General features: G+C 49.3%; 1 protein-coding gene across 1 annotated transcript in view; it reads right to left on the minus strand.

The window, feature by feature from the left end:
- The window catches only part of LOC120036762 (glutamate receptor 4-like), a 24209-nt gene extending 23961 nt beyond the window's left edge, over nt 1-248 (minus strand). The window contains exon 1 of the mRNA XM_038983130.1: nt 161-248. Coding sequence (XP_038839058.1) covers nt 161-248 — 88 coding nt within the window. The remainder of the gene's footprint in view (nt 1-160) is intronic.
- Nucleotides 249-16469: the final 16221 nt, after the last annotated feature.

Raw genomic sequence — 16469 nt, forward strand, 5'->3', positions numbered from 1 at the left:
AGGCTACATAATGAACAGAAATAACGGCATTGCAAATCCACTTAGATAAATACACATGATTGGGGAAGAAAACCATTTAAAAGATGCCTTAAAACCTCGGCTATAACAGAGCTCTGTTCTAGATGCAGTGTGTATTTTTAAAGGTCTTTAGCCTACTCACCTATCTGAACGCTGCTGGGGAAAGCCCCAGTCGCCAGCCCCCATAGGGCGGAAAACACCCCGAGAAAGTGCGGGTAAATAATCCTCATTTTCCGTCCCTTAACAACTGTGAAGATACATAGAGGAGGAGGACACAAGGCGAGAGAGAAGGAGGGAAAAGAGAAGAAGAAGCCCGAGTTTTAGCAATCCATAGTGGGCTTGTTCCCCCCGCAGTGTCCGCTGCCGCTGGAGAGAGATCTGTCAGGCTCGGTAAACGTAGCACATGCAAGATGGGTGGAAGAGAGAGGGAGGGAAGGAGGAAAAACTCGCCAGTGGTGAAGAGCGTCTACAGCCTGCATGGAAGGATTGGACATGCGCGCCCTCTCTCTCTCTCTCTCTCTCTCTCTCTCTCTCTCTCTCTCTCTCTCTCTCTCTCTCTCTCTCTTTCTCTCTCTCTCTCTCTCTCTCTCTCTCTTTCTCTCTCTCTCTCTCTCTCCCTCTCTGTCTCTCACACACACTCTCTCTCACACACACACTCTCCACCCGCCCCTTCTTCAATATCTGTTTTCCCAACCTCTCTTCTTTAACTCGCTATTACGGTAAATCAAACAGCTCCTTTGATAAGGATTCGTCTGGTTTAGACAGCGGAAAGGGCTATAATCGTTAAGCGCGCTGCGGCGGGGCTGTGACGTGTGTGTGGAGGCGATTCAGGTGCTTTTATGGACAGTGTCCCTTCACTAGTGACAGAGGCCAGCCTAAGCACGTAGGCTACCACGTAGGCTACCCCCTACGTGAGTTGTGTGCGGGAATTAATTCCAACTCAAAGCGCGCGCTGTCTCTCCTCCCTCTCTCTCTCACTCTCTCCCTGTATGTGCATGTTACTTGCACGCACCAATGGGATCTAACCCTTACTCCCGCCCTGCGCCGATTTTCCCGCCACAGAGCTATCCATCTCCTCACACCCATTAGAACGCATGGCTAAACAAGCCCCCTGCGAGAGCAGATGAAGGAGCGTGAGTAGGAGAGAGCGAGTTAGTCGAATAAAACGTGTGTTTTATTTTCTGTCCCGAGTGAGAATATACCGGTGCAGAGCGTCAGCTGTGACTCGCTTCTTATTCATAACCATTAGAGCCGCCGGTAAACCGACAGACTGACAGATGGGCTGGGATCACGGATAGAAACGGTTATTTTTCTCTGAGTAAAACGGAACGCATCTTTCTCTGGTCTCTCAATGACCACAGATGCCTATCTGTGTGGACGCTAGCCTTCATTCAACCCCGAGCGTGGCTAAATCATTTCCAGAGTGAATAGTCTAATAACGGTTCAACTTCAAACACAGCATTAGCCTGCCGCTGTCCATGGTGCTGAAACTCCACTGAGAACCAGGGGAGACTGTAGACTAGCTAGGCTACTGGACACATAGTATTTCTGTTTTAAACATTTTGAAGTATACACCTTTAGCACAGCATTCAGCTCATGTTTTCCCCAGAGGTATACACAGAGCTGTGAGCAAAGAGTGTTGGCCACAGTAGGCAAAAGAACAGTGATGTTCTATTCCAAATAAGCACATCAGAACGTCATTGGCTACACCAGAACACTTGTAATTAAGCCTGTGAAGCTGATAGGCTAAGGCTTTTGCACTGCATAGAAGATGTATCTATGCCTGGTGTGCAATCAGTAACTTTGTATATTGCAATGTATGCTTCCAACTCACACTCTCAAACACATAGATCCCCTGAACGCAGCTCACTCTCCAGATCCCAATCACCTGAATTCTGATCACCTGTTCACACACCTGTATGTCAGTACCACACACTATTTAGTTCAGTTCTTTACACCCCATCATTGTGAGGTATTGTGTGTTTTGTGACACACTTCTATTCGGAGCTCTGTTTTTCCTGTAATTGAATCCTCCTGTGTATGATAGTTTTTGCCTGCCTCACTAACGACGCCTTTTGCCTATTCCCTGACTGTACTTTAACCTATCGGATTTCCTGTTATCAACCTATTGCCTGATCTCCCGGGTGACGTTACTAGCCTTTTCCCTGTATGACCTTCTGCCTACCCCTGGACCCAGCTACCTGCCTCCTTCTGTGGTCCTTTACAATAAACACCTGCTGCGCCCTGCGCTTGAAACCAGCTCTCTGTCTTCCATCGTGTTCATTACATATAACTATATAGCCTGCCATACTTGGTGGATGTGAATGAATGGAAAAGGCTTTCTGCTCAGTATAGACCCAGTAGTTGGTTCAAATCAATGAGCTATTGTTCTCCCTCAGCACCCCTCTCAGCCTGAGAGAGATGACTCTCCTCCTCTGTAACCCTGGCTGAGTCACACACACACACACACACACACACACACACACACACACACACACACACACACACACGCACACGCACACGCACACGCACACGCACACGCACACGCACACGCACACACACACGCACACGCACACACACAAACACACCCCCCCCCCACACACACACACACACACACCCACACCCCCCACTAGGAGGGCATGTAGCCTTGCGCTTAGAGTAACCGAAAGATATCTGGTACAAATCCCCAAGCCTACAGTCGTGGCCAAAAGTTTTGAGAATGACACAAATATTAATTTTCACAAAGCCTGCTGCCTCAGTTTGCATGATGGCAATTTGCATATACTCCAGAATGTTATGAAGAGTGATCAGATGAATTGCAATTAATTGCAGAGTCCCTCTTTGCCATGCAAATGAACTGAATCCCCCAAAAACATTTCCACTGCATTTTAGCCCTGACATCATGTCAGTGATTCTCTCATTAACACAGGTGTGAGTGTTGACGAGGACAAGGCTGGAGATCACTCTGTCATGCTGATTGAGTTCGAATAACAGACTGGAAGCTTCAAAAGGTGGGTGGTGCTTGGAATCATTGTTCTTCCTCTGTCAATCATGGTTTCCTGCAAGGAAACACCTGCCGTCATCATTGCTTTGCACAAAAAGGGCTTCACAGGCAAGGATATTGCTGCCAGTAAGATTGCACCTAAATCAACCATTTATCGGATCATCAAGAACTTCAAGGAGAGCGGTTCAATTGTTGTGAAGAAGGCTTCAGGGCGCCCAAGAAAGTCCAGCAAGCACCAGGACCGTCTCCTAAAGTTGATTCAGCTGCGGGATTGGGGCACCACCAGTACAGAGCTTGCTCAGGAATGGCAGCAGGTAGGTGTGAGTGCATCTGCACACACAGTGAGGCAAAGACTTTTGGAGGATGGCCTGGTGTCAAGAAGGGCAGCAAAGAAGCCACTTCTCTCCAGGAAAAACATCAGGGACAGACTGATATTCTGCAAAATGTACAGGGATTGGACTGCTGACGACTGTGGTAAAGTCATTTTCTCTGATATATCCCCTTTCCGTTTGTTTGGGGCATCCGGAAAAAAGCTTGTCCGGAGAAGTCAAGGTGAGCGCTACCATCAGTCCTGTGTCATGCCAACAGTAAAGCATCCTGAGACCATTCATGTGTGGGGTTGCTTCTCAGCCAAGGGAGTGGGCTCACTCACAATTTTGCCTAAGAACACAGCCATGAATAAAGAATGGTACCAACACATCCTCCGAGAGCAACTTCTCCCAACCATCCAGGAACAGTTTGGTGATGAACAATGCCTTTTCCAGCATGATGGAGCACCTTGCCATAAGGCAAAAGTGATAACTAAGTGGCTCAGGGGAACAAAACGTCGATATTTTGGGTCCATGGCTAGGAAACTCCCCAGACCTTAATCCCATTGAGAACTTGTTGTCAATCCTCAAGAGGCAGGTGGACAAACAAAAACCCACAAATTCTGACAAACACCAAGCATTGATTATGCAAGAATAGGCTGCCATCAGTCAGGATGTGGCCCAGAAGTTAATTGACAGCATGCCAGGGCGGATTGCAGAGGTCTTGAAAAAGAAGGGTCAACACTGCAAATATTGACTCTTTGCATCAACTTCATATAATTGTCAATAAAAGCCTTTGACACTTATGAAATGCTTGTAATTATTCTTCGGTATTCCATAGTAATATCTGACAAAAATATCTAAAGACACTGAAGCAGCAAACTTTGTGAAAATGTATATTTGTGTCATTCTCAAAACTTTTGGCCACGACTGTACAAGGTGAACATCTGTCAATGTGCCCTTGAGCAAGTGACTTAACCCTAATTGCACCAGGGTCGCCGTTGATAATGTCAGACCCTGGCCGTGACCTCGCTCTCCGAGGGTTTCTCAGGGAGATTTGGGATATGCAAAAACACATTTCCAATTCACACATACGTATTAATACACGCTAGTACATGTGTGGAATAGGACAAATATAAGCACCAACATTCTTATTATTAATTATTATCACACACACACACACACACACACACACACACACACACACACACACACACACACACACACACACACACACACACACACACACACACACACACACACACACACACACACACACACACACACACACACACACACACAGCCCTCTACAGGTTATAACTCACCCCAGCAGCGTGGCGCTAACTGACTGTTAAATGGCCTGTGACATCATCCGTGTCCGTTAGCAGCCCTCTGTGGATCAGGATCACAGACCTCATCCTACATCACCCTCAGACACCTCATTCTACGCTTTCGTCATCCTACATCACCCCCAGACACCTCATCCCACGCTTCATCATCCTACATCAGCCGCAGACACATCAGCTCCATCCTCTGCCTGACCTGAGGCCAACACGGAGGGTGCCATCTTTCATGTGGTGCAACATTGTCACTGACTGCATTCTACTTCTCACTTTTAGCTTCACTTATATAAGCCAAGAGGTTTAGACCTTTATGACCCAGAAGGTAGCTGTAAAAGTAGGGTCACATGTTCAAGCCATGCTTCAACAGGTAAATTAAAACTTCATCCGGCTAGGGTCCTTTTTTCTCAATTTCCGCCTGACTGACGTGCCCAAAGTAAACTGCCTGTTGCTTAGGCCCTGAAGCCAGGATATGCATACAATTGGTACCATTGGAAAGAACACACTTTGAAGTTTGTAGAAATGTTAAAATAATGTAGGAGACTATAACATAATAGATATGGTAGGAGAAAATCCAAAGAAGAAACAACCAGACTTTTTTTTTTTGGAGAGCCAATGCTCTTACAATGGAAGGTATAGCAAAATAATGAAATCTAGCTCCCAGTATGCAATTCCTATGACTTCCACAGCGTGTCAGTAGTTTAGATGGCATCAGTGTATGTGCAAAGTTTTAGACTGATCCAATGAACCATTGCATTTCTGTTCAAAATGTTGTATCAAGACTGCCCAAATGTGTATTAATTTGTTTATTAATAACTTTTCATGTTCAAAATTGTGCACTCTTCTCAAACAATAGCATAGTATTATTTCACTGTAATAGCTATTGTAAATTGAACAGTACAGTTAGATTAACAAGAATTTAAGCTTTCTGCCAATATCTATGTTCTGGGAAATAATACTAATCGCATTAGCCTACGTTAGCTAAACCGTACGGTGGAAGGGACACAGATCCCAAATAAGTTTTAAGGAAAAACTGTTTACGTCTGCTGCATCATGTGACAAATACACTTTGATTTGATTTTGATGTGATTCGGCATTGCAATATACTGGGTGATACTGTTGCTGCACTTGCATTCTGCTCCCTGCTCCAATGAGTCAACACATAATCCCAGTAATACCGCTCAATGGGAAAGACCCCTCAGAACCCTGAGGCAATGGGAAAGACCCCTCAGAACCCTGAGACAATGGGAAAGACCCCTCAAAACCCTGAGACAATGGGAAAGACCCCTCAGAACCCTGAGACAATGGGAAAGACCCCTCAGAACCCTGAGGCAATGGGAAAGACCCCTCAGAACCCTGAGACAATGGGAAAGACCCCTCAAAACCCTGAGACAAAGGAAAAGACCCTTCAGAACCCTGAGACAAAGGGAAAGACCCCTCAGAACCCTGAGACAATGGGAAAGACCCCTCAGAACCCTGACACAAAGGGAAAGACCCCTCAGAACCCTGAGACAATGGGAAAGACCCCTCAGAACCCTGAGACAATGGGAAAGACCCCTCAGAACCCTGAGACAATGGGAAAGACCCCTCAGAACCCTGAGACAATGGGAAAGACCCCTCAGAACCCTGAGACAATGGGAAAGACCCCTCAAAACCCTGAGACAATGGGAAAGACCCCTCAGAACCCTGAGACAATGGGAAAGACCCCTCAAAACCCTGAGACAATGGGAAAGACCCCTCAAAACCCTGAGACAATGGGAAAGACCCCTCAAAACCCTGAGACAAAGGGAAAGACCCCTCAAAACCCTGAGACAAAGGGAAAGACCCCTCAGAACCCTGAGACAATGTGAAAGACCCCTCAGAACCCTGAGACAATGGGAAAGACCCCTCAAAACCCTGAGACAAAGGGAAAGACCCCTCAGAACCCTGAGACAATGTGAAAGACCCCTCAGAACCCTGAGACAATGGGAAAGACCACTCAGAACCCTGAGACAATGGGAAAGACCCCTCAGAACCCTGAGACAATGGGAAAGACCCCTCAGAACCCTGAGACAATGAGAAAGACCCCTCAGCACAGAGCATGCAGAGTACCCTGCTCATATCTGTATACAGCACCTCTATCTGTCTCCCCTGTCATTGTGTAGAACGCTGGGTCGATACTCAATACCTCACATCGCTGTAGCACTAACGTAGTGCTAAGGACACCATCAAACCCTTCTCTCCGAAGTGTGACATATTGCAGCAATTACTATAGGCCTGTCTCTAACATACACACATGACATGCACAGCTGCACACAATACAATTGCACACACACGCACACATTCAAATACACACACACACACACACACACACACACACACACAGTATTAGTCAGTACGAAGATTGAGATAATTGTCCACTCCACTCCAATCCCACACCACCCTCCACCACCCTCCACCCCCACTTCCACCCTCCACCTCCACCCCTCTTTCCTCCCTCCACCCCCACTGCCATCCCTCCACTCCAATCCCACACCACCCTCCACCACCACCACCACCCTCCACCTCCACCACCACCCTCCACTGCCACCCTCCAAACCCACTGCCACCCTCCACCTCCACCTCCACAGCCACCATCCACCCCCGCTGCCACCCTCCACTCCAATCCCACGCCACCCACCACCTCCATCGCCACCCTCCACCCCCACTTCCACCCTCCACCTCCACAGCCACCCTCCACCCCCTTTGCCACCCTCCCCTTCCACCCCCACTGCCACCTCCACTCAAAACCCACCCCCACCCTCCACCCCCACTGCCACCCTCCACCCCCACCCTCCACCGCCACCCTGTAGGAATTATGCTGTACTTGAGACAGCGGACACACTCCCCATGTTGGATTGTAATGGATAAAAGCTGCAGGTCTTAATCCTCTGTCCCCATTGACTCATTCATTGCCTGCGGTCGTCTCACGGGAAAAAGCTCCTGAGGTTGTTGGCACCTTATTTGGGGAAGATGGGCTTGTGTTAATGGCTGGAGTGGAATGGTATCAAATACATCAAACACATGGTTTCCAGTCATTATTATGAGCCGTCCTCCCCTCACCAGCCTCCACTGACCTGACCGAATCCTTGGCTTTGACAACTCAATCATCAATACATCGATTGGCTCAATCAAGTGTGATGGTGCAGGGCTGGAACAAGTAAAGTCTGCATAGCAGGTATCTCTACAGGACCAGGTGGCTGTAACACAGTGGACACCGATGCTGTAGCCTAACTGCTACAGCATCGGTGTAAGTACATACATCTGATTGATTGATTGATTGATTGATACGGAGCTGGCCACGTCATCATTCAGTCCCTCACCTGTCAAATTAGTCTCCTTCTGATGAACAGTGACTTGTAAACAAACGGTAACGTACTGAGATGTGCACGAACAATGACAGCATGTATATCAGGTGGCAGAAATTAAAGTCAGGTTCAATTACAGTACGGTGCAGTTGCAAGGTAATTTACTAGTAATTCACTGTAGTGCCTTGCTCTATGCCTGTTTACTAGTGCATGCAAGAATTGGTTCTGTGTTCCAAGATTACGTCTAAACTACTGGCGAGGCGACAGAAGGCCTAAACTACTGGCGAGGCGACAGAAGGTCTAAACTACTGGTGAGGCAACAGAAGGCCTAAACTACTGGCGAGGCAACAGAAGGCCTAAACTACTGGCGAGGTGACAGAAGGCCTAAACTACTGGCGAGGTGACAGAAGGCCTAAACTACTGGCGAGGTGACAGAAGGCCTAAACTACTGGCGAGGTGACAGAAGGCTTAAACTACTGGCGAGGTGACAGAAGGTCTAAACTACTGGCGAGGTGACAGAAGGCCTAAACTACTGGCGAGGTGACAGAAGGTCTAAACTACTGGCGAGGTGACAGAAGGTCTAAACTACTGGCGAGGTGACAGAAGGCCTAAACTACTGGCGAGGTGACAGAAGGCCTAAACTACTGGCGAGGTGACAGAAGGTCGAAACTACTGGCGAGGTGACAGAAGGCCTAAACTACCGGCGAGAGTACAGAAGGCCTAAACTACAGACGAGGCGACATAAGGCATAAACTACTGGCGAGGCGACAGACGGCCTAAACTACTGGCGAGGTTACAGAAGGCCTAAACTACTGGCGAGACAACAGAAGGCCTAAACTACTGGCGAGGTTACAGAAGGCCTAAACTACTGGCGAGGTGACAGAAGGCCTAAACTACTGGCGAGGTGACAGAAGGTCTAAACTACTGGCGAGGTGACAGAAGGTCTAAACTACTGGCGAGGTGACAGAAGGCCTAAACTACTGGCGATGTGACAGAATTCCTAAACTACTGGCGATGCGACAGAAGGCCTAAACTACTGGCGAGGCGACAGAAGGCCTAAACTACTGGCGAGGTTACAGAAGGCCTAAACTACTGGCGAGGCAACAAAAGGCCTAAACTACTGGCGAGGTTACAGAAGGCCTAAACTACTGGCGAGGTGACAGAAGGCCTAAACTACTGGCGAGGTGACAGAAGGTCGAAACTACTGGCGAGGTGACAGAAGGCCTAAACTACCGGCGAGAGTACAGAAGGCCTAAACTACAGACGAGACGACATAAGGCATAAACTACTGGCGAGGCGACAGACGGCCTAAACTACTGGCGAGGTTACAGAAGGCCTAAACTACTGGCGAGACAACAGAAGGCCTAAACTACTGGCGAGGTTACAGAAGGCCTAAACTACTGGCGAGGTGACAGAAGGCCTAAACTACTGGCGAGGTGACAGAAGGTCTAAACTACTGGCGAGGTGACAGAAGGTCTAAACTACTGGCGAGGTGACAGAAGGCCTAAACTACTGGCGATGTGACAGAATTCCTAAACTACTGGCGATGCGACAGAAGGCCTAAACTACTGGCGAGGCGACAGAAGGCCTAAACTACTGGCGAGGTTACAGAAGGCCTAAACTACTGGCGAGGCAACAGAAGGCCTAAACTACTGGCGAGGTTACAGAAGGCCTAAACTACTGGCGAGGTGACAGAAGGCCTAAACTACTGGCGAGGTGACAGAAGGTCTAAACTACTGGCGAGGTGACAGAAGGTCTAAACTACTGGCGAGGTGACAGAAGGCCTAAACTACTGGCGAGGTGACAGAAGGCCTAAACTACTGGCGAGGTGACAGAAGGCCTAAACTACTGGCGATGTGACAGAATTCCTAAACTACTGGCGATGCGACAGAAGGCCTAAACTACTGGCGAGGTGACAGAAGGTCTAAACTACTGGCGAGGTGACAGAAGGTCTAAACTACTGGCGAGGCGACATAAGGCCTAAACTACTGGCGAGGTTACAGAAGGCCTAAACTACTGGCAAGGCGACAGAAGGCCTAAACTACTGGCGAGGTGACAGAAGGCCTAAACTACTGGCGAGGTTACAGAAGGCCTAAACTACTGGTGAGGCGACATAAGGCCTAAACTACTGGCGAGGTAACAGAAGGCCTAAACTACTGGCGAGGCGACATAAGGCCTAAACTACTGGCGAGGTGACAGAAGGTCTAAACTACTGGCGAGGTTACAGAAGGTCTGAACTACTGGCGAGGTGACAGAAGGCCTAAACTACTGGCGAGGTTACAGTAGGTCTAAACTACTGGCGAGGTGACAGAAGGCCTAAACTACTGGCGAAGTTGCAGAAGGCCTAAACTACTGGCGAGGTGACAGAAGGCCTAAACTACTGGCGAGGTTACAGAAGGTCTAAACTACTGGCGAGGTTACAGAAGGTCTAAACTACTGGCGAGGTTACAGAAGGCCTAAACTACTGGCGAGGTTACAGAAGGTCTAAACTACTGGCGAGGTTACAGAAGGCCTAAACTACTGGCGAGGTGACAGAAGGCCTAAACTACTGGCGAGGTTACAGAAGGTCTAAACTACTGGCGAGGTTACAGAAGGCCTAAACTACTGGCGATGTGACAGAATTCCTAAACTACTGGTGAGGTGACAGAAGGTCTAAACTACTGGCGAGCTGACAGAAGGCCTAATCTACTGGCGAGGTGACAGAAGGCCTAAACTACTGGCGAGGTGACAGAAGGCCTAAACTACTGGCGAGGTGACAGAAGGTCTAAACTACTGGCGAGGTGACAGAAGGCCTAATCTACTGGCGAGGTGACAGAAGGCCTAATCTACTGGCGAGGTGACAGAAGGTCTAAACTACTGGCAAGGTGACAGAAGGCCTAATCTACTGGCGAGGTGACAGAAGGCCTAATCTACTGGCGAGGTGACAGAAGGCCTAAACTACTGGCGAGGTGACAGAAGGCCTAAACTACTGGCGAGGTTACAGAAGGCCTAAACTACTGGCGAGGTGACAGAATTCCTAAACTACTGGCGAGGTGACAGAAGGTCTAATCTACTGGCGAGGTGACAGAAGGCCTAATCTACTGGCGAGGTGACAGAAGGCCTAAACTACTGGCGAGGTGACAGAAGGTCTAAACTACTGGCGAGGTGACAGAAGGTCTAAACTACTGGTGAGGTGACAGAAGGCCTAAACTACTGGCGAGGCGACATAAGGCCTAAACTACTGGCGAGGTTACAGAAGGCCTAAACTACTGGCGAGGCGACAGAAGGTCTAAACTACTGGCGAGGTGACAGAAGGTCTAAACTACTGGCGAGGTGACAGAAGGCCTAAACTACTGGCGAGGCGACAGAAGGCCTAAACTACTGGCGAGGTTACAGAAGGCCTAAACTACTGGCGAGGCGACATAAGGCCTAAACTACCGGCGAGGTGACAGAAGGTCTAAACTACTGGCGAGGTGACAGAAGGCCTAAACTACTGGCGAGGTGACAGAAGGTCTAAACTACTGGCGAGGTTACAGAAGGTCTAAACTACTGGCGAGGTGACAGAAGGCCTAAACTACTGGCGAGGTTACAGAAGGCCTAAACTACCGGCGAGATTACAGAAGGCCTAAACTACAGACGAGGCGACATAAGGCCTAAACTACTGGGGAGGTTACAGAAGGCCTAAACTACTGGTGAGGTTACAGAAGGCCTAAACTACTGGCGAGGTTGCAGAAGGCCTAAACTACTGGCGGGGTGACAGAAGGCCTAAACTACTGGCGAGGTGACAGAAGGTCTAAACTACTGGCGAGGTTACAGAAGGTCTGAACTACTGGCGAGGTGACAGAAGGCCTAAACTACTGGCGAGGTTACAGTAGGTCTAAACTACTGGCGAGGTGACAGAAGGCCTAAACTACTGGCGAAGTTGCAGAAGGCCTAAACTACTGGCGAGGTGACAGAAGGCCTAAACTACTGGCGAGGTTACAGAAGGTCTAAACTACTGGCGAGGTTACAGAAGGTCTAAACTACTGGCGAGGTTACAGAAGGCCTAAACTACTGGCGAGGTTACAGAAGGTCTAAACTACTGGCGAGGTTACAGAAGGCCTAAACTACTGGCGAGGTGACAGAAGGCCTAAACTACTGGCGAGGTTACAGAAGGTCTAAACTACTGGCGAGGTTACAGAAGGCCCAAACTACTGGCGAGGTTACGGAAGGCCTAAACTACTGGCGAGGTGACGGAAGGCCTAAACTACTGGCGAGGTTACAGAAGGTCTAAACTACTGGCGAGGTTACAGAAGGCCTAAACTACTGGCGATGTGACAGAATTCCTAAACTACTGGTGAGGTGACAGAAGGTCTAAACTACTGGCGAGGTGACAGAAGGCCTAATCTACTGGCGAGGTGACAGAAGGCCTAAACTACTGGCGAGGTGACAGAAGGCCTAAACTACTGGCGAGGTGACAGAAGGTCTAAACTACTGGCGAGGTGACAGAAGGCCTAATCTACTGGTGAGGTGACAGAAGGCCTAAACTACTGGCGAGGTGACAGAAGGTCTAAACTACTGGCGAGGTGACAGAAGGCCTAAACTACTGGTGAGGTTACAGAAGGCCTAAACTACTGGCGAGGTTGCAGAAGGCCTAAACTACTGGCGGGGTGACAGAAGGCCTAAACTACTGGCGAGGTGACGGAAGGTCTAAACTACTGGCGAGGTTACAGAAGGTCTGAACTACTGGCGAGGTGACAGAAGGCCTAAACTACTGGCGAGGTTACAGTAGGTCTAAACTACTGGCGAGGTGACAGAAGGCCTAAACTACTGGCGAAGTTGCAGAAGGCCTAAACTACTGGCGAGGTGACAGAAGGCCTAAACTACTGGCGAGGTTACAGAAGGTCTAAACTACTGGCGAGGTTACAGAAGGTCTAAACTACTGGCGAGGTTACAGAAGGCCTAAACTACTGGCGAGGTTACAGAAGGTCTAAACTACTGGCGAGGTTACAGAAGGCCTAAACTACTGGCGAGGTGACAGAAGGCCTAAACTACTGGCGAGGTTACAGAAGGTCTAAACTACTGGCGAGGTTACAGTAGGCCCAAACTACTGGCGAGGTTACAGAAGGCCTAAACTACTGGCGAGGTGACAGAAGGCCTAAACTACTGGCGAGGTTACAGAAGGTCTAAACTACTGGCGAGGTTACAGAAGGCCTAAACTACTGGCGATGTGACAGAATTCCTAAACTACTGGTGAGGTGACAGAAGGTCTAAACTACTGGCGAGGTGACAGAAGGCCTAATCTACTGGCGAGGTGACAGAAGGCCTAAACTACTGGCGAGGTGACAGAAGGCCTAAACTACTGGCGAGGTGACAGAAGGTCTAAACTACTGGCGAGGTGACAGAAGGCCTAATCTACTGGCGAGGTGACAGAAGGCCTAATCTACTGGCGAGGTGACAAAGGTCTAAACTACTGGCGAGGTGACAGAAGGCCTAATCTACTGGCGAGGTGACAGAAGGCCTAATCTACTGGCGAGGTGACAGAAGGCCTAAACTACTGGCGAGGTGACAGAAGGCCTAAACTACTGGCGAGGTTACAGAAGGCCTAAACTACTGGCGAGGTGACAGAATTCCTAAACTACTGGCGAGGTGACAGAAGGTCTAATCTACTGGCGAGGTGACAGAAGGCCTAATCTACTGGCGAGGTGACAGAAGGCCTAAACTACTGGCGAGGTGACAGAAGGTCTAAACTACTGGCGAGGTGACAGAAGGTCTAAACTACTGGTGAGGTGACAGAAGGCCTAAACTACTGGCGAGGCGACATAAGGCCTAAACTACTGGCGAGGTTACAGAAGGCCTAAACTACTGGCGAGGCGACAGAAGGTCTAAACTACTGGCGAGGTGACAGAAGGTCTAAACTACTGGCGAGGTGACAGAAGGCCTAAACTACTGGCGAGGCGACAGAAGGCCTAAACTACTGGCGAGGTTACAGAAGGCCTAAACTACTGGCGAGGCGACATAAGGCCTAAACTACCGGCGAGGTGACAGAAGGTCTAAACTACTGGCGAGGTGACAGAAGGCCTAAACTACTGGCGAGGTGACAGAAGGTCTAAACTACTGGCGAGGTTACAGAAGGTCTAAACTACTGGCGAGGTGACAGAAGGCCTAAACTACTGGCGAGGTTACAGAAGGCCTAAACTACCGGCGAGATTACAGAAGGCCTAAACTACAGACGAGGCGACATAAGGCCTAAACTACTGGGGAGGTTACAGAAGGCCTAAACTACTGGTGAGGTTACAGAAGGCCTAAACTACTGGCGAGGTTGCAGAAGGCCTAAACTACTGGCGGGGTGACAGAAGGCCTAAACTACTGGCGAGGTGACAGAAGGTCTAAACTACTGGCGAGGTTACAGAAGGTCTGAACTACTGGCGAGGTGACAGAAGGCCTAAACTACTGGCGAGGTTACAGTAGGTCTAAACTACTGGCGAGGTGACAGAAGGCCTAAACTACTGGCGAAGTTGCAGAAGGCCTAAACTACTGGCGAGGTGACAGAAGGCCTAAACTACTGGCGAGGTTACAGAAGGTCTAAACTACTGGCGAGGTTACAGAAGGTCTAAACTACTGGCGAGGTTACAGAAGGCCTAAACTACTGGCGAGGTTACAGAAGGTCTAAACTACTGGCGAGGTTACAGAAGGCCTAAACTACTGGCGAGGTGACAGAAGGCCTAAACTACTGGCGAGGTTACAGAAGGTCTAAACTACTGGCGAGGTTACAGAAGGCCTAAACTACTGGCGATGTGACATAATTCCTAAACTACTGGTGAGGTGACAGAAGGTCTAAACTACTGGCGAGGTGACAGAAGGCCTAATCTACTGGCGAGGTGACAGAAGGCCTAAACTACTGGCGAGGTGACAGAAGGCCTAAACTACTGGCGAGGTGACAGAAGGTCTAAACTACTGGCGAGGTGACAGAAGGCCTAATCTACTGGCGAGGCGACAGAAGGCCTAATCTACTGGCGAGGTGACAGAAGGCCTAAACTACTGGCAAGGTGACAGAAGGCCTAATCTACTGGCGAGGTGACAGAAGGCCTAATCTACTGGCGAGGTGACAGAAGGCCTAAACTACTGGCGAGGTGACAGAAGGCCTAAACTACTGGCGAGGTTACAGAAGGCCTAAACTACTGGCGAGGTGACAGAATTCCTAAACTACTGGCGAGGTGACAGAAGGTCTAAACTACTGGCGAGGTGACAGAAGGCCTAATCTACTGGCGAGGTGACAGAAGGCCTAATCTATTGGCGAGGTGACAGAAGGCCTAAACTACTGGCGAGGTGACAGAAGGTCTAAACTACTGGCGAGGTGACAGAAGGTCTAAACTACTGGTGAGGTGACAGAAGGCCTAAACTACTGGCGAGGCGACATAAGGCCTAAACTACTGGCGAGGTTACAGAAGGCCTAAACTACTGGCGAGGCGACAGAAGGTCTAAACTACTGGCGAGGTGACAGAAGGTCTAAACTACTGGCGAGGTGACAGAAGGCCTAAACTACTGGCGAGGCGACATAAGGCCTAAACTACTGGCGAGGTTACAGAAGGCCTAAACTACTGGCGAGGCGACATAAGGCCTAAACTACCGGCGCGGTGACAGAAGGTCTAAACTACTGGCGAGGTGACAGAAGGCCTAAACTACTGGCGAGGTGACAGAAGGTCTAAACTACTGGCGAGGTTACAGAAAGTCTAAACTACTGGCGAGGTGACAGAAGGCCTAAACTACTGGCGAGGTTACAGAAGGCCTAAACTACCGGCGAGATTACAGAAGGCCTAAACTACAGACGAGGCGACATAAGGCCTAAACTACTGGGGAGGTTACAGAAGGCCTAAACTACTGGTGAGGTTACAGAAGGCCTAAACTACTGGCGAGGTTGCAGAAGGCCTAAACTACTGGCGGGGTGACAGAAGGCCTCAAGCTACTGGCGAGGTTACAGAAGGTCTAAACTACTGGCGAGGTTACAGATAAGGTCTAAACTACTGGCGAGGTTCCACAGAAGCGCCTAAACTACTGGCGAGGTTACAGAAGTGGTCCTAAATCTACTGGTGAGGTTTACAGAAGGGGCTAAACTACTGGCGAGGTGACAGAAGGCCCTAATCTACCTGGCGAGCGTGACAGAAGGCCTAATCTACTGGCGAGGTGACAGGAAGGCCTAAAACTACTGGCGAGGTGACAGAAGGCCTAAATCTACTGGCGGAGGCTGACAGAAGGTATAAACTACTGGCGTAGGTGCACACGAAGGTCTAAACTTACTGGTGAGGTGACAAGCGGCTAAACTACTGGCGAGGCGACATAAGGCAACTACTGGCGGAGGTACAGAAGGCCTAAAATACTGCGAGGCGACAGAAGGTTCTAAATACTGGCGAGGTGACAGAAGGTCTAAACTTACTGGAGAGGCCTAACTACTGGCGAGGGGCGACATAAGGCCTAAACTACTGGCGAGGTGACAGAAGGCTAAACTACTGGCGAG

Source organism: Salvelinus namaycush, unplaced genomic scaffold, assembly GCF_016432855.1.
Source record: "Salvelinus namaycush isolate Seneca unplaced genomic scaffold, SaNama_1.0 Scaffold1470, whole genome shotgun sequence".
NCBI lineage: Eukaryota > Metazoa > Chordata > Actinopteri > Salmoniformes > Salmonidae > Salvelinus > Salvelinus namaycush.